Raw genomic sequence first — 19,585 nt, 5'->3', positions numbered from 1 at the left:
TCAAGGAATGTCCAATTGCCCATCCTAAACCCAAGGTCAAGAGAGTTGAATAGTAGATAAAAGTTCGCTTATCACCTGTATTGAGTTGTCGGTCCGTCGCTGACGAAGTAGACAGTGTCAATGGTAGAACGCATCTCCTTTACATGAGCGAGAACAGGTTTTAAATGAACCCATATTGTTTATTGTAGTAAGAAACTGTGCAAAATGAAGTTGAACATTTTCCATTAAAATACATCACGCCAGTGTGCAAAAGTTATTTGTGTCTGGTTCGGCCCAAAATGCACACTTTGAATCTCCTTGTAAAATTTTCAGGAATAATTTTCCGAAAGGTCATTATGAATAATGACTTCAATATCTGCCATATTTTCTGCAAGATTCCGAAAAGCAGATTACTGGTGTTTGATGCTGAAGAGATGGCGACAGGTTTTCTTAGGGTAAGCATGGAAATCCCAAAGTGTCTCAGTTGCACCTTGTTATTCTTCTCCTGTAGTTATTGACATTGTGTATTTGATTTCTTCACCTTGTATTTTATAGGTCACCTGAGTAAACTCGGGTGACCTATTGCTATCTGTTTTCGTCCGTCGTCGTGCGTCATTCGTCGTGTGTTAACATTTGAACATTTTCAGCTTCTTCTCTGCAACCACTCAACCAATTTCCATCAAATGTTACATAAAGCATCTATGGGTGAAGGGGAACAAAAATTGTGAATTTCATGGTCCCTGCCCCCCTGGGGCCTGAGGGGTGGGGCCAAAACCATTAAAATTAGTGCAGTCTTTAAAAATCTTCTTCTTTACTCCTGGACATCAAGCAGTCAAACTGTTAGCATGAATGTAATGACCATTGAGTCCTCTACCAAAATTGTGAAATTCATGGCCCCAGGGTCAGGGGTTCTAGTGCTAGGGCGGGGCTCTATTGATTATATAGTGAAAATGCATTATTTCTTTAAAGTCTTCTTCTCTGCTCCTGGGTATTTAATAAACTAACTACGTACATAGTTATTATGAAGAATGCCTTTTGCAAAATTGTGAATTTCACGGCCCCAGGGTCAGGGGTTTTAGTGCTAGGGCGGGGCTCTATTGATTATATAGTGAAAATACATTATTTCTTTAAAAATCTTCTTCTCTGCTCCTGTGTCTTAAATAAACTAACCAAGTACATTGTTATAATGAGGAAGAATGCCTTTTGTAAAATTATGAATTCCATGGCCCCAGGGTCAGGGGTTCTAGTGTTAGGGCGGGGCTCTATTGATTATATAGAGAAAATGCAGAATTTGTTTGAAAATCTTCTTTTCTGCTGCTGGGTATTCAATAAACAAAGTATATAGTTATGATGAGCAAGAATGCCTCTTGCAAAATTGTTAATTTTATGGCCCCAGGGTCAGGGGTTATAGTGTGAGGGGGGGGGCTCTATTGATTATGTAGAGAAAATGCAGAAATTGTTTGAAAATATTCTTCTCTACTGCTGGGTAGTGGGTATTCAACGAATTATATAGTTATGATGAGCAAGAATGCTTCTTCCAAAATTGTGAATTTTATGGCCGCAGGGTCAGTGGTTCAGGTGTTAGGGTGGGGCTCTATTGATTATATAGTGAAAATACATTAATTCTTTGAAAATCTTCTCTGCTCCTGAGTATTAAATAAATTAACTAAGTACATAGTTATAATGAGCAAGAATGTCTCTTCAAATATTGTGATTCTTTATGGCCCCAGGGTCAGGGGTTCTGGTCTTAGGGTGGGGCTCTATTGATTATATAGTGAAAATACATTATTTATTTAAAAATTTTCTTCTCTGTTCCTGGATATTAAATAAACTAACTAAGAACATAGTAATGATAAAAAAGAATGCCTTTGCGAATTTTATGACCCCAGGGTCAGGGGTTCTGTTGTTTAGGGCGGGGCTCTATTGGTTTAATAGAGAAAATGCAGATATTGTTTGAAAATCTTCTTCTCTGCTCCTGGGTATTAAGCAGATGAACTACCTATATAGCTATGATGAGCAAGGGCCATTCTTCCTGAATTGTGAATTTCAATGCCCCTTGGTCAAGGGTACCATAGGGGGGGGGGGCTCTACTTATATACTGAAAATAAATTAATTGCTTGAAATCTTCTCCTTTCTATTAATCAAAGATGGTGCCTCTATTAATCAAAGATGGTGCCTTTTCCAAAATTGTGAAATGTGTGGACCAAGGGTCAGGGGTTCATGTGTGGTAGTGGTACTACTGATTATTGCTTAATATTACCGATTAGTTGAGATACATTTTTTTGTTCCCCTACTCTGTCTATGGATATTAAGAAACCAAACTAAACATGCTAAGTGTATAGTTATGATTAGCAATGATGCCTCTTTCAAAATTGTGAATGCCATGATGTCTAATTTAAAACATGAAGCAAAGTCATTCGTTGTAAAGTTGTTGCATGATGCTCAGGTGACCTATAAGGCCCATGGGCCTCTTCTTTAATATTCTCTACCGTTTGTGTTGTCCATTTCTTCCACTAAATCTGCTTTCCTTGCTCATGTTCATTAATCTCTGTAGTAATTACCGTCTCTGTGCATGTTGGACATTCTTTACACATGCAAGTCTTGCAATTATAATCACAGCAAATCATCTCTGCAAGCAAATTTAAGTTTGATGTCTTAATAACTTAAGATCTCTCAATTTGTCCGCCTAGTATTGAAGACTTTCATGCTTGATACACAAACAAGTCTGCCTATCCCTTTCTGTTGCTTTTGCTACCCTAAATTGTCTAACTCGGCAGAAAAGGGAATATGATATCCCCTTCTCTGGGTTCTCACTAAGGAATTTAGCATGTAGGTGTTTCATATCGTCATTAAGAAATCGTGTTTGCTTTTTTATCTTACACTGGGGTAGGATTTCATTTGTCATACCGGCGTACGCCGAATGCGCCGCTTGACCTTTCGTAACCCGGCTTGTTACTTCATTTGACCGGGGAAGTTCGCCGGCGTACGCCGAATGCGCCGGTCTGGAGAGACTGGCGTGGTATTCGCCGTTTTTTTAAGTATGGCGGAAAACTTGCGGTAAGTTGATGGAATGAAATGAAAAATGTTGATATTTGTTTAAAGATGGGCATATTTATTGATTTAAAGTGTTCATTTAACAAATGTTCATTGGGATCTTTATAATATAACGTTTAAATCTTCTATACTGCGGAACTTTGCTCATATACGTTACGTACAAAGTAGATCGAGGATGTAGAATGCATAAATGCATGCTGACAGATAAAATTATTTTGATTTTTTTTTTATATTTGGAGAAACTGTATTTCTTGGTACTTAATTGTATTGTAATATTGTAATTCTACATATTTGACAGTAGATCTAATTCATCTTTTAGATGTAATAATTTATGCAGGAACTCTAGGCAGTCTAGCAACGCTAAAAGTAACGCTGATAAAGAGAGGAGCGTTTATTGGACCTGCTACATTTGCAGACGTGTTGATAAGGAATTCCTAAATTCACTCGAGATTCAGAGATCAAAATTTGTTCTCGATAGTCAGTACAGGTAATATATTTAAATTATTCTTTGCAGGCGTGTAATAAAAACAGACCGTAAGTATTTTTCTTTTCAAAGTAATATCTACATTGAGTTATGGTTTATGAACAATTAAAACATCTAATGTTCATTGTTTTATTTTTGTACAGTGAGTTATAAAAACATTTATCTCAAATCATTTGGTATTTCTAGAATAATCCTCCGCTGTGAGTCCTGCAATTTTGCATTCCATGCAAGTTGTGCAGGGTATGATCAAGACATTGCCCAGTGGGAAGAAGATCAGATCCTATGCAACACATGTGCAGAGAATGGACAGGTATAAATGTTTGCCATGTTATATAAATTATTCATAACGCCTACTGTAACATCATTTTTCATAACTTTATATGCATGCTCTTGTATATAACGAACATGATTTCATCCTTTTCAGCACTAACTGGATATCGCTTGAGGTTGAAAAAATGGGCAAATAAACACAGTCTCGGTAACTGAAAATATGGCAAATATTCTCTTCTCTGATACAGTTGGTTTGTATATAATTTAATATTTTGTATGCTTTGTATGACTGAATTATTATCCTGCTAAGATTTATAAAATATATATATAAAAAAAGTCCTATTATGTAATAAATAGGGAATAATTAGATAATGTTTAAATTAATTATTTAAACATAAAAAATAAATTAACTTTTCAGATCAAAACACAAAGGATTCCTTATTACAAAACATATGTATAAATCAACAAGAAAATACCTGCAGCCCTTCAACATCTAAACTGCCTGAATCAGGTACTTTCCCAGTTTGATAGAGCCATCAAATAAAACCCAATTTTAATGTTAAAAATGTTTATCAATGAAAAATTAATCATCAATTATTAATTCAGGATTACCTTATTGATATGACCCTATTGCAATATTATTCCAAGGTCTTCAATAAGAATTCACATTTTATAATTTTTAGTTAGCAGAAATGAATTCCTAGACATGGACAGTACATCTGATGTTTTTGATCCAGGTAGTTGTTTTTTTATAACATGCATTTGATGTAATGAAACAATTATGGCAAATATTTGATGTTCAAAAAAAAGGTGTAATTATGTGAGAATGTCTATCATTATTTCATTTAAGATAAGAGAAAAGAAGAATTGAACAATCCCTGTACCAGCGCTAGCAGAGCAATAACATCTGGAACATCTGAAAAAAGTAAATAGTATTTAAATAAATTGAATAACTTTTAATTAAAATTTTTAGTTCTACCCACAAAAGCAGAATTCTATATATCAAAAGAATCTTCATGTGGTTAAAAAACTAATATTGAAGTGTTCTGGTTGGTCATTGGCTGGTTTGGTTAGAGTGGATAAGCTTAAGATCACCATGTACTCTCATAGTTAAGTTTTGTATGGTGTTTCCTGGAAGAAAAACTAAGCATCATTTTTTGGGGGCCTTTAGTGTCATATCTAAACCTTCCAAACTGATATCTTAAAAAAAGACTCACAATATATGTTTGTGCATGTTATCGTCTTCATATATTGTACCTTTTTCTTAAAAGCTTCAAAGTGGACTCAAGCTGCAGAGAAGTTACTGTTGTCAAAACACAGGGACCTTGAGGAATCAAAGCTTCCCATCAAAAACAAGTGGAAGAAAATTTCAGATGACATGCATTCCAATAATTATGACTTTTCACCAAAACAGTGCAGATTAAAAATCAAAACAATTAAAGAAAAATATGAAAGAAACAAAAAGAAAAAACAATACATCAGGGGAATCCCCTGCTGATTCTGATGATGAGTTGGGGGAAATATTTGAAAAGTTGCCTGACATGAATCCAGTGTTTCTGCTAGAGTCAAAAGCAAGTCAACGTCCATCCCCAGATCAGTGTGGAAGTTCAGACGTTGATAATTGTAAAAGGAAGAGAACTCTGTCTCCAACTCCTGACCATACAGATGCACCTGAAGGTAAGTCTCGCTCAACTGTCCTGTCATTAAGAAAGGTATTGTAGATTGTAGAACGTATTTTGAAATTGATGTCCATCTTTTTTTGTATGCAGAACCTTGCTAAGCGTTATTATAGCTGTTTTCATTTTAATACAAATAATTACAAGCATGAAAATTACAAGCTCTTCTTCATACCTGTACTGTGTGAAAATGTACAGTATACTATGTGTATTTTTTCAGGGAAAGGAAAAAAGAAATCAAGAAGATCGGTTGACATCATGAAAACATTTTTCACAGAAGCCATTGAAAAGAAAGAGGAAGCAATTGAGAGGAGACACAAGGAGAAAATCAACACTATTAATTCCCTGGTCGGAGTTTTGAAAGACCTGGTTAAGAAATAGAACCTCAAAAAGATAATTGACAGATTGTGCCATGTAAATTTGCTAACACAGATAGTGTTTTATAACTTTTGAATTTGTTCATTAAGTGGTTGTGTTTGCCAATTTTTATACCCAACCTGTCATGTCTGTCTTCTGTCCTTCCTCCTTTCTGTCCCTCACACAGTTTCAAAATAAGTTGTAATGATATTCAGCATATATTTTCCAAAATTTATGCAGAAGTACACAATAATATTGGTGAGAGTTAAACTGTGGAATTATTTTTTACCTTTCCCTTTGGCAAGTATTTTTCTTCTTACAATACGATGTACTTTGGGTGGGCATTCATGCAATGTCAACATATTTCTCATTCAATTAATTTTGATGACTCAATAGCAGACATGTCAGGGTTGCATTTACAATTTATCTTGTTTTTGTTACATTTGTATTCTTTTATTATTTTTTCCTGAATAAATGTTTTGTTATTTTTTCCTGATTAAATGTTAAGTCTATAATAACTGTGTGTTTATTATACCCCCCGCTTAAAAAGTGGGAGGGTATATAGTAATCGGTATGTCCATACGTCCGTCTGTACATCCGTCCATCCGTCTGTCTGTTACACTTTGGGGTACCCATCTCTTATCCGCAACTCCTCGTATACCACTGAAAGAAATTTAATGAAACTTTCACAGAATCTTTATTACATGTTGCCATTGTGTACCTCCTATTTTACTTTTTGATCCGCACATATTTTGGGATTTCTGGCTGCAGCAAAACATGGACTTTTCCATAATAACTATATGGGAGGCGGGGGTATCATTTAGTTTTAGAAATAAATTTGAAAATATAAATGATGTAAAAGTTAACTTATATAACAAAGAGTTTATTTTCCCATAAGTAAATAATCTTTATATTATAACAATTTCCATGTCAACTGCTATATAGTATGCACAAATTTAGAGTTCCGATTAAAAGGGGGAGCTATAGTACAGCTTCTGTCAGAAGAAAAAAAAATTCACAAAAAATGAATTTTACTCAATAAGCTAGCAAAAGAGAAAATTCTTTTGAATTATACTCATAATACATAATGCAAATCCAAATTACATTCTATTTGTAATGTTGATTCTCTTTTGTAGACCGCGTGCATCATTCTCTAACAATGCATTTCCATCATTTTCTTCTAGAATAACATCATGTTCATTTTCATTTATTAAGTCCTCCAACAAGTCATGTTCAATGATACATACGTTGTGCAAAATACACGCAGCAACAACAGTCTGACAAACCTCTTTGATCGATTTCATATTGATAAACTTTAGTGTCCTGAATCTCCCTTTCAGCAAACCGAATGCTCTCTCAATGACTTGTAGCTTTGATGAGAGTGCCATGTTAAACTGTGTCTGTTGTTGTGAGAGATGGCCATTATCTCTGTATGGAGTCAGAAGCCATTCTTTTAATGGGTATGCTCCATCTCCAACTAGGTGGTAGTTCCCATTGTCACAGTTTTGAAATCCTTCTTCCCATAATGATGAGTTTCGGAGGACCTTAGCGTCATGGACTCGACCTGGCCATCCTACATTCACATCAATAAATCTAAGATCATCTATACAAACACCTTGAAGTACAATAGAATGAAATTGTTTCCGATTAAAATAAGATTTGGGGTTTTGAATAGGAGACTGAATTGGAATGTGGCTCCCATCTACTGCTCCAAGTATATCTGGAAAGTTATACCTTCCCATCTCATCAAATCTTGTACATATATCTCTGAATTCTTCATGCTTTGGCCATGTAATAAATTTGCATAGAAGGTGATCACACATTGTTTGTATTACTTGTCTTTTGCATCGTAAAAAGCTATGTCCAGTTACACCAAACCTATCACTTAATTCTTTTACAGTTTCTTGAGAAACTAGGTATCTGACAGTCATCAATACTTTTTTTGCAATGGTATGTGTTCTCTTCCCCTGGGATATGCCTCTGGCAATACACCTGGATACTAAGATAATGATTCACAAAGTACTTCTAACGTCTCATGGGACACTTTAAAGAACTGCTTAAATGAATCCGGCAGGTATCTCGGAATCGTGTATTCGAAATACTCTAGAGATTTTATCCTATCTTCTCTAAATCTGAAATGAAGAAAAAAAATGTGCATACTAGATTCACACATTTAGTATATGACCCATATGTGCACAAATAGCCATTATCTGGTAAGAAAACAGAGGAATAATCATGATAATCAAAATCAAACATAAAAAGTCCTGTATGCTCGAATTTCCTCCATTGTTTACATTCGATAAGTTATATGTTTCTATAGATTAACTGTAATATTTCACTGATATATCACAACACTCACCCTGTTGATAGCCCATATATCTCAAAAAAAGATGTTTCAATATAATCATCTTCTTCATCATCGCTCAAAATATCTGTAACTATTGTTACAACAGCTGTAACGACAACGCCGTCAACGAGTTCCTCCATCTTTGTTTTTACACTTTTTACGCCGGTTTACTTGATTTGCAAATTCGCCGTTTTACGCCGGTCATATGACCGGCGCATTTCGGCGTACGCCGATCTCGGACAAATGAAATCCGCCCTAGGTGATTGTTTTTAGCCGGGCTTATTGCTCAAAGAGCAATTGCCGGCTTATGTCATCCTGTTCAAGGCAGGAAGTCAACCCCCATAGTCGCCATTTTAAAGTGACGTGCAAAAATATAGTTCTTACTCTCAACCGCTTTTGAGATAATACAAACGCTAAATAAAGCAACAAAAATAAGACGAAGTTTTATCTATATAAATAAACATTAGTAGTAATGACTTTGAAAACATCAGTCCTAAGTCAAAGATTATAGTTCATTAGCGTAGTTCTCTACCCATACGAGGTAAAGCAGGAGAGGGAACAAGATTGGCCTGTTTGTTTACATTCAGCTGCGGTACCAGATTAATTCTGATTATGACAAAATCGGACCGTGGTATTAGGATTGAAAAACTCACTGTCACTGTCTCATCATTTATATTGATAGTTTTAAAATAATTTTTTTCACCAGAATATAAACGTGATTCATGTAAGAAATTCATTCTATTCTGTAAATGAGCCCAGCTTTCTGTACTTCTGAGTACTTTGATTTTCTGCCCGGCGGAGGAACGGATGTTGTCATCCCTTTGCAAAAAGGTTTTGACTTCTGTTTGTATTCTTTGAATTCTTCTAGTTCCGAATGTTGAAATTTGTGTGCTCATTGCAGTAAGGATTCTCTTTCTTGAGTATCCGATTGCCGCAGCAGCAACAGACGTAAGTCTATACTTGCACAATAACTCGGAAGATATAATGTTGACAATTGCCTTTTGGGTTTTTCTTTTCCTCGCATGTTCATACTTTTCCTTGTCCTTTTTTAATTGCATGATGGCAGTTCAACATAGGCTTTATTAGGTCTTTCCACCTTTCTGTGGAAATACCTATTGATTTCCTTCTGTTTCTTCTTTTTTATTATTTTTCCGCCATGTGATTTTTTGTTTCAAGATTTATCGAAAAGATTTTTATTTCTTGAAAATGTACTCCGTAAAAGATTTTTGCAGTTGACCCTGCGTAAATGAACCTGAACCCCTTTCAGAGTTATTACCCCTTTTGCAAGAAATGCTTGTTATCGCTACTCCTCAGAAACCGTAAACCGTAGAGATATAAAAATTTCACCAATGTCTTCAACTAATTTAGGAGACTTTTCAATCTATTCATTGCGAAAGTTTTCTTTGACCCCTTCAATGAGTAACTGCCCCTGAAAGTTTATAAATTTTACAAAAAATTAAAAATTTTCAAAACGAAAAGTCGTAGAGACATGAAACAAACTGCATAACATTCAATGACCTTTTGCCTTCAAATTCATTTCAAGGCCAAAGGTCAAGGTCATTCCAAATATGAGAAATAAATTTCTCTTAATAGCTTTTATGTCCTTAAACATATACGATCTATTTTATGTCTTTAATATGTACTTTTGAAACTCTTTAGAAGATATAAATCTTGGCCCCTAAGATTGACCCTTTTAAAAGTTGTTGCCCCTTGTGCTAAAAACCCTTGTTATCGCTACTCCTCTGAAACCGTAAACCGTAAAGGTATGAAACCTTCACCAATGGCTTTGCCTAATTATGGGGACTCTTCAATCTATTCATTGCGAAAGCATTCGGTGACCCCTTCAATGAGTTATTGCCCCTGAAACTTTTTGAATATTACAAATAATTAAAAATTTTCAAAACGAAAAGTCGTAGAGTCATGGGATCAACAGCATAAGATTCATTGACCTTTGAACTTCAAATTCATGTAAAGGTCAAAGGTCAAGGTCATTCCAAAAATGGAAAATTTAGCTCTTTTTATATCTCTGTTGTCTTTTAACATATACTTAATGTCTATGCATCATTAATATGTACTTTTAAAACTGTTTCAAAGAATTCACTCTTGTCCCCTAATATTAACCCTTTTAAAAGTTATTGCCCCTTGTGCAGAAAACCTTGTTATTGCTACTCCTCCGAAACCGTAGACTGTAGAGACACCAAACCTTCACTAATATCTGAAGGGTCTTTAGGCCTTACATCACTGTATAAGTGCAAATGGATCTGATGACCCCTTCAATGAGTTGTTGCCCTTTAACTTCTTTGTACTTACTATTAAACCTTATAACTTGAAAACTATAAGTCATAGAAGCATGGGGGCAACTGCATTGTGACCCTTGACCTTTGACCTTGAATATTTTTTCAAGGTCAAAGGTCAAGATCATTCTTTTTTTTTTTTAAATTTTCATTTTTTCTATGCTTTAAGAGAGTTTTGGTTTCTTTTTCAAGGAATTTAATTTTTAGGAGTCAGGTATAAAACAAATTTAAAATTCAAAGAAGGTCGAAAGACCTCTTATTGTTCTGTGAACAATAAGTCTCCTAGTTTCTTTAGAAATGCTTTGACCTCTAGAGTAATTTTTCAGTTCTTGTTCTCGGTGAGTCTAATGCATTTCTAGCGTATTTTGCCTTTTCTCTAAGCAAACGTTTTCTGTACTTTTCAATGTTCTTTTCTTTCCTCAATTTGTCTCTTAATTTCTTTATTTCCCTGTAAGCCTTTGCATGATCTTTTACGATTTTTAGCTCTACTGGTCAGAGACCAGAAGAGCTTATGCGATAGTAATGCGTCCGTCGTCCGTCCGTATGTCCGTCTGTCTGTCTGTCTGTCCGTCTGTCTGTAAACAATTATTCAAAATGCTACTCCTCCTACAGTTTTGGTCTGATTTCAATATAACTTGGCACACAAGTAGACTACACTAAGATACATAATTCTGTGTATCGGTTTTTGATTTCGATGAACGGTGTTGCTGTTGTTACTAAAAATAGAAATTTCTGTGAAATTCTTTCAAAATGCTACTCCTCCAACAGTTTTGGTCTGATTTCAATATATCTTGGCACATAAGTAGACTACACTAAGATACATATTTCTGTATATTCATTTTTGATTTCGATGAACAGTGTTGCTGTTGTTACTAAAAATAGAAATTTCTGTGAAATTATTTCAAAATGCTACTCCTCCTACAGTTTTGGTCTGATTTCAATATAACTTAACACATAAGTAGACTGCACTAAGATACATATTTCTGTGTATCCGTTTTTGATTTCGATGAACGGTGTTGCCGTTGTTACTAAAAATAGAAATTTCTGTGAAATTCTTTCAAATTGCTACTCCTTCTACAGTTTTGGTCTGATTTCAATATAACTTGGCACACAAGTAGACTATACTAAGATACATAATTCTGTGTATCGGTTTTTGATTTCGATGAATGGTGTTGCCGTCGTTACTAAAAATAGAAATTTCTGTGAAATTCTTTCAAAATGCTACTCCTTCTACAGTTTTGGTCTGATTTCAATATAACTTGGCACACAAGTAGACTACACTAAGATACATAACTCTGTATATCCGTTTTTGATTTCGATGAATGGTGTTGCTGTAGTCACTAAAAATAGAAATTTCTGTGAATTTCTTTCAAAATGCTACTCCTCCTACAGTTTTGGTCTGATTTCAATATAACTTGGCACACAAGTAAACTACACTAAGGTACATAATTCTGTTTATCCGTTTTTGATTTCAATGATCGATGTTGCCGTGGTAACTAAAATGAGAAATTTTTGTTAAAAATTCTCAAAATGCTACTCCAAATACAGTTTAAGTCTGATTATAATATAATGTGACATGCAAGTAGACTACACTAAGAACATAAAGGGACTTAATCAAGGATCATTATTCTTTTTATTGCTGTGGTAAAGTTTCAATTCGCAACTGCTTAAGAACTTTTCTCTTCCTTTGCTATAAGTACAAACCAGTAGAGCTTCAGTCTCGACAGAGACTTCTGGTTTTTCTTTCCGAAGACTTCCCCGAGCCCAGAGGAAAAGCAATGAAGGATATGGAAATAACGAACTGTATTTAATATCAAAGTCTATAAAACAATACAAAACAGGAGAAGAGCAAACACGGACCTCTAAAACATCAGAGGTGGGATCAGGTGCCATGGAGGAGTGAGCATCCCCAGCCGGTCACACCCGCCGTGTGCTCCTCGTCATGATCGGGAAATAAGGAAAATCCGCCGTCAATTCAGTGTATAATTAATGGACTTACAATTAGTATGAAAAACGTCAGTCAGCATTTAACTCATTGATAACCGATTCTTTGTCATCTGTAGAATCTGAAGGAGTGTTTGTAGTTAACATATCTATAACATCTTTTTCTCTTGTGTTTTTGATTTATCAATCTGATTAAAATCAGATCCTTTGATCCGCTCCCGTAGATCGCTACACAAAAGGATCTGAAGTAACTCCATAGAGGGTCACGTCCGAACGACCTTTTAACTAGCCAATCAAATAGCGTCTGACATAGCTCGTCGGGTGTGTTTTATATCCCACAATACATTGCGAAAAACAAAATGGCTGCGCCCATGAATGCAGCTCGGACACCTGTTAAAACGTGTAGTTTGGATAATATATGCGTTCTGTGTGGTTTTTCCTTTGTACAGACGTATAGAGACACCAATGGAAAAAATGTTACTACAAAGTTTTTCGATAAGAAGTTGAAACTAACCAAAGAAAGAAAGGAGTTCATTAAAAATGTGCTATCCTTCGACATACATGCTGTCAACCCCGATACAGGCATTTGCCAGAAATGTTACCGATCAGTTGAAAAACTTTATAAATTAGAAAAAGAAGCAACCGATCTGAAAGGTAGACTTATACAATCAGTGAGAAAAATTCAAGAAACTGTACTAATGCAATCGCGAACAGTCGTTTCCAAACGAATGCTCAGAAGCCCTGGTGTTTCGCAAGACCCAGCAAAGAGAAATGTTGGTCTTCTTGTACCTATAAATTATGTAGAACCTGTAAAAATATTGCCATTTTCTGACATAAGCAATACATGTATGCAGCCAGTTGCCAATCCAGTTATCAAAAAACCGGTTAGAAGGTCATTAGCATTACCTAGCACAAGTACCCCAGCTGTCCTTAGTGGAGAAGTAGAGGTAAGTGTGTTTGTTGAATTATATCCAAATAATGATCAATCAATCATTAACCAAATTAAACCATTCATTACATTGCTTTAGGTCACGAGTTCATTAATAGATCAACCTATTTCAAATGCCAATTGAATTAATGAAATAAAATATACTGAATTTATCATTTGTAACTTCTACCAATGGATTAGGAATGTGCAAAAATCAATTTAATTTTATAAACAAACCTTTGTTTTAGCAGTGTTGGCCACACCCTAATTTTAATAGGATACATAAAATTAAAGCTACCAACATAGCTTTATTACCTGCATGTATATCAGCATAACACAGTGAAAATAATGGACTCATTGACCTTTTGCTTTGGTAGTTTTTTTTTTTTTTTTATGTTTTTCTTTCCCGCACTATGGTGTTTGCCTCTAAATATACACTCATTCATATTGGACTTTCCAAGGAAGAAGTCAAAATAATTCTATAATTATCACCGTACATGTATTCGTCAAATTGAACATAAAATTTTCAGATGACCATATCAACTCTGAGCCTCACATATGTATTTTAAAATACTTAATTCATAACCAGTCTGAAATAACAGAATTTAATTAATGATTGAAGTAAATTACTTAATTAGATTCAAATAAATAATTTTCCCATAATTTGGAACTTTTTAAATTTACTTTCTCAACGACATAAAATATTATTTTAGTACAAAGCGTTTTTGATGAATTTATCAAAATGTGCAAACTGATTTTAGTATTTGGTCGGGAAAAAAACCCATTGAAAATACAACCCGATTAATTTGTCAATGCCTATCCCCCCCCCCCCCCCCACACACACACACACACTCTCTCACTCTCACTTTTTTTAAAAAACATAGTTTAGTTTATTATGATAGTTTGAAATTTGTTCTTGTACTAAACAGTTTTATTTTTTACATTCACATTGGGTTTGCGTCACCCATTATCATATTTATAGATATCACCTCTCGGCACACCTCGGCCAATTCATACTGGCAACGGAATCAGCAAAGGTTTGTCGAATGAGATTATTTAGCACATGTATGCTGACGATGCAGTGTGGTCAGTTAAAATCATTTGTGTTTTAATTGGATTATATGGATTATATTTCATGAATTCGTTGTCACGACCTATGACATTCGGTAAGTACAAGATTTAGTATAGATTGCATAAAAATAAATAAATGCAAATGGTTAGGTTGAAGTTCAAAAAGGGTCAACATGGTCAAAGATCATCGCATGCCACAGTCGACAAATTTCACATTGTCAAGTTATCTCCCGTTGCGGACATTCAGTATATAACAGACGCAGATCCAGAATTTTTTTTTCAGAAAGGGGGGGGGGGGGGGGGGGTGTCACACCTCAGTCAAAAAAATCAGCCCAAGATTTCCTGAGATGGAAATAAAAAATAATAATAAAAACAATGATGGTGGAGTCCCTGTTTTCTAAGGGGGAGGATGTCCAAAGTCATTTTTATTCTCTTCAGTACATATATAGTCTTATTTAAATAACTGCTAATTCCAGGGGGGGGGGTCTGATCTCCCTAGCCACTGACTCCCTGTACCTGAAATGACAATTGATCTTCTGACTCCATAATAGTAGAAAATTTTTTCATTTGACTATTTATACATATTTTGTTTCCTATGTTTATGTATTTTTGTTTGTCCACGGAAACTTTAACCTTGCCCATATTTTTTAAGTGGATTGGGCTATACACATGGCTTCAATATTTCATAGGTAAATTTCTTTTGGCAAAACCTTTTAATGGGTACCACCAATTTTGACCTCTTGATCTCTTGACCTTGGAGTTTGACCCAATTTTACAAGAAAAATACCTTGAACTTGGCGTAAGTTTTGAACAGGTGGTGCTAGGACTTTCATGCTCTTACATGTGTAATCATTGTGAACTTTCAACAGGTATAATTATTTTTGACCTAGACCTTAGAGTTGAATCCAATTTAACTTTAACCTTGGCAATAACTTTTGAACAGGTGAGGAAGTTCTAGGGATTTCTCCCTTTTTTCACATTTGTATTCCTTGTGACAAGACTTTCCCTTTGATACCAACAATTTAGACCCTTTGACCTTGACCTTGGAGTTTGACTTACATTTGAGAAACTTCAACCTTTGCCAAAAGCTGCCATAACAGTTGCTGTCACAACAAACAAACAAATTACTAAAAAAAAAACACAGAATACATGTACATATTTTATATTCAACAGATATACATCTGGTCATATCTCTAGTTCTCCCTTGAATGAGACATGGTGATATAAATTTTAAAAAATAATTATAAGAGTTGAAAAGGTTGTGCATATTGAAATATACTAAGCTCTGCGGATGAATTAGATATACCAGTTTAGCTTTATTTTGCTACCCAAAGCACCTTGATTAACTATTTATAAGCATACTGTTTTCTGAAATGTACTGATTTCTGTTGTCCATCTGTTTATCTGCAAACTTTTCACATTAACTTCTTAAGAACCACTGGGCTAATTTCAACCAATTTACATTTAAATATGCAGGGTACTTTTTAAGCGCCCGGATCGATAGATCCCGGGCGTATATTGTTTTTGTCCTGTCTGTTTGTCTGTTTGTCTGTTTATCTGTTTGTCTGTTTGTCAACTTTAACCTTGGCCATAACTTTTGAACAATAAGGGATAGAGACTTCATATTTGGTAAGCATACTCCACTAATAAAGTCCTTTCAAATGACTTCAAGGTCAATGACCTTGTGACCTTGACTAAGACTTATATGCTAAAAATAGCTTTTTCCACTGTTTGTCATAACTTTTGAACCATAGGAGATAGGGACTTCATATTTGGTATGCATACTCCACTAATAGAGTCCTTTCAAATGACATCAAGGTCAATGATCTTGTGACTTTGACTGTGACCTATATGCTAAAAATAGCTTTTTACACTTTTTGCCATAACTTTTGAACCATCAGAGATAAGGACTTCATATTTGGTATGCATACTCCACCGATTAAGTTCTTTCAAATGACACCATGGTCAATGACTTTGTGACCTTGACTGTGACCTATATTCTAAAAATAGCTTTTTCCACTGTTTGTCATAACTTTTGAACCATAGGAGATAGGGACTTCATATTTGATATGCATACTCCACCGATAAAGTCCTTTCAAACGACGGCAAGGTCAATGATCTTGTGACCTTGACTGTGACGGATATGCTAAAAATAGCTCTTTACACTTTTTGCCACAACTTTTGAACCATAGGAGATAGGGACTTCATATTTAGTACGCATACTCCACTGATTAAGTTCTTTCGAATGACACCATGGTCAATGACCTTGTGACCTTGACTGTGATCAATATGCTAAAAGAAGATTTTTTTAACTTTGTTGCCGCCGGGCGCGTAGTGTTTCACAAACACATCTTGTTCCAACATAAATCTTCTTCTCAAGAACAGCAAAGACATTTATTGTCCCCATTTTTGCTAAAGGTAGGGTACATTAAATCTCATTTGTTTGTCAATCTGCCCATCTGTCACAATAAATTTAACCTTGGTCATCATGGTCGTATATTTTGAATGAGAAGAGATAGGACTTTTATATTAAACATGTGTATTAGTATTAAATGGGACAATACCATTCTACATACACTATGATTTTCATTACCCATGATCTTGAAGTTTGACCTAATTTCCTTAAAAAATTAATTGCTTTGAATTGATCATTTTGAAAGATAAATGAAAGGGCATGAAAGGGCATTCATATTACCTGTGATAAGACCTTCCAAAATGTATCATGACTTTTTGACTCTGTGACCTTGACCTTGAAGTTTAACTTAGTTTTCATTAATGTTGTATTTCCTTTTCATTGAGAAGAGATTTGACTTTCACATTTCAAGTGAACATTACCCATAACAAGAGGCTCCCAACATGCTATGATTTTTTACCCCTTGACCTTGATGTTTTAACAAAATTTCAAAAGAGTGAACTCTCCCAAAAGATGATAAGACCACTGTTTAAAACAAAAAAGGAGTTTAGGGAAGACTGGGCTTTTTCCATAAAAAACGTCATTTTTCAACCCTCATTTGACCCCCCGGGCAAAATCAAAATTCCGAAACCTAACTGCACATCTACATGACCCAACCAACCATCTCCCAAAGATGATTAGGATGCTGAATAAAATGTAAGAGGAGTTCAGGGAAGATGGGGCTTTTTCCATAAAAAACATCATTTTTCGACCCTTATTTGACTCCCCGGGGCAAAATCAAAACTCCGAAACCTACCTGCACATCTGCATGACCCCACCAACCATCTCCTAAAATATGATTAGGCTGCTGAATAAAATGTAAGAGGAGTTCAGGGAAGATGGAGATTTTTGCATAAAAAACGTCATTTTTCGACCCCCATTTGATCCCCCAGGGCAAAATCAAAATTCCAAAACCTTACTGCACATCTACATGACCCCACCAACCATCTCCCAAAAGCTGGTTAGGCTACTGAGTAAAATGTAGAAGGAGCTCAGGGAAGACGGGGCTTTTTGGACAAAAAACGTCATTTTTCGACCCCCATTTGACCCCCCGGGGCAAAATCGAAATTCCAAAACCTTACTGCACATCTACATGACCCCACCAACCATCTCCCAAAAGATGATTAGGCTACTGAGTAAAATGTAAGAGGAGTTCAGGGAAGACGGAGCTTTTTGCTTAAAAAACGTCATTTTTCGACCCCCATTTGACCCCCTGGGTCAAAATCAAAATTCCGAAAGCTTACTGCACATCTACATGACCCCACCAACCATCTCCCAAAAGCTGGTTAGGCTACTGAGTAAAATGTAGAAGGAGTTCAGGGAAGACGGGGCTTTTTGGACAAAAAACGTCATTTTTCGACCCCCATTTGACCCCCCGGGGCAAAATCGAAATTCCAAAACCTTACTGCACATCTACATGACCCCACCAACCATCTCCCAAAAGATGATTAGGCTACTGAGTAAAATGTAAGAGGAGTTCAGGGAAGACGGAGCTTTTTGCTTAAAAAACGTCATTTTTCGACCCCCATTTGACCCCCTGGGGCAAAATCAAAATTCCGAAAGCTTACTGCACATCTACATGACCCCACCAACCATCTCCCAAAAGCTGGTTAGGCTACTGAGTAAAATGTAGAAGGAGTTCGGGGAAGACGGGGCTTTTTGGACAAAAAACGTCATTTTTCGACCCCCATTTGACCCCCCGGGGCAAAATCGAAATTCCAAAACCTTACTGCACATCTACATGACCCCACCAACCATCTCCCAAAAGATGATTAGGCTACTGAGTAAAATGTAAGAGGAGTTCAGGGAAGACGGAGCTTTTTGCTTAAAAAACGTCATTTTTCGACCCCCATTTGACCCCCTGGGGCAAAATCAAAATTCCGAAAGCTTACTGCACATCTACATGACCCCACCAACCATCTCCCAAAAGCTGGTTAGGCTACTGAGTAAAATGTAGAAGGAGTTCAGGGAAGACGGGGCTTTTTGGACAAAAAACGTCATTTTTCGACCCCCATTTGACCCCCCGGGGCAAAATCGAAATTCCAAAACCTTACTGCACATCTACATGACCCCACCAACCATCTCCCAAAAGCTGGGTAGGCTACTGAGTAAAATGTAAGAGGAGTTCAGGGAAGACGGAGCTTTTTGCTTAAAAAACGTCATTTTTCGACCCCCATTTGACCCCCCGGGGCAAAATCAAAATTCCGAAAGCTTACTGCACATCTACATGACCCCACCAACCATCTCCCAAAAGCTGGTTAGGCTACTGAGTAAAATGTAGAAGGAGTTCAGGGAAGACGGGGCTTTTTGGACAAAAAACGTCATTTTTCGACCCCCATTTGACCCCCCGGGGCAAAATCGAAATCCCAAAACCTTACTGCTCATCTACATGACCCCACCAACCATCTCCCAAAAGCTGGTTAGGCTACTGAGTAAAATGTAAGAGGAGTTCAGGGAAGACGGAGCTTTTTGCTTAAAAAACGTCATTTTTCGACCCCCATTTGACCCCCAGGGGCAAAATCAAAATTCCAAAACCTTACTGCACATCTACATGACCCCACCAACCATCTCCCAAAACCTGGTTAGGCTACTGAGTAAAATGTAGAAGGAGTTCAGGGAAGACGGGGCTTTTTGGACAAAAAACGTCATTTTTCGACCCCCATTTGACCCCCCGGGGCAAAATCGAAATTCCAAAACCTTACTGCACATCTACATGACCCCACAAACCA

At 36.1% G+C, this 19,585-nt stretch overlaps 2 protein-coding genes across 2 annotated transcripts; one reads left to right on the top strand and one right to left on the bottom strand.

Annotated features, from left to right (window-relative positions):
- The first annotated feature begins 2,870 nt into the window (after positions 1-2,870).
- Positions 2,871-6,285, top strand: LOC134241735 (uncharacterized). Its single transcript, XM_062723758.1, has 9 exons — positions 2,871-3,036; positions 3,371-3,520; positions 3,704-3,827; positions 3,942-4,038; positions 4,206-4,298; positions 4,471-4,524; positions 4,638-4,712; positions 5,059-5,464; positions 5,684-6,285. The coding sequence occupies exons 4-8, from the start codon at positions 4,008-4,010 to the stop codon at positions 5,283-5,285; spliced, it is 480 nt and encodes a 159-aa protein (XP_062579742.1). The 5' UTR covers positions 2,871-3,036; positions 3,371-3,520; positions 3,704-3,827; positions 3,942-4,007; the 3' UTR covers positions 5,286-5,464; positions 5,684-6,285.
- Positions 6,286-6,800: 515 nt separating this feature from the next.
- LOC134241734 (uncharacterized) lies at positions 6,801-8,409 on the bottom strand. Its single transcript, XM_062723757.1, is given in 3 exon segments — positions 6,801-7,807; positions 7,810-7,952; positions 8,180-8,409. Coding segments are annotated over 3 exon segments (1,158 nt in total). The 5' UTR covers positions 8,308-8,409; the 3' UTR covers positions 6,801-6,920.
- Between the last annotated feature and the right edge of the window lie 11,176 nt (positions 8,410-19,585).

The sequence above is a fragment of the Saccostrea cucullata genome, unplaced genomic scaffold (assembly GCF_032062105.1).
Source record: "Saccostrea cucullata isolate Sc308-1 unplaced genomic scaffold, CSIRO_AGI_Scuc_v1 ctg9, whole genome shotgun sequence".
Lineage (NCBI taxonomy): Eukaryota > Metazoa > Mollusca > Bivalvia > Ostreida > Ostreidae > Saccostrea > Saccostrea cuccullata.
Note: the sequence above shows the minus strand (reverse complement) of the source record. Positions and strands in the feature narration are given on the sequence as shown.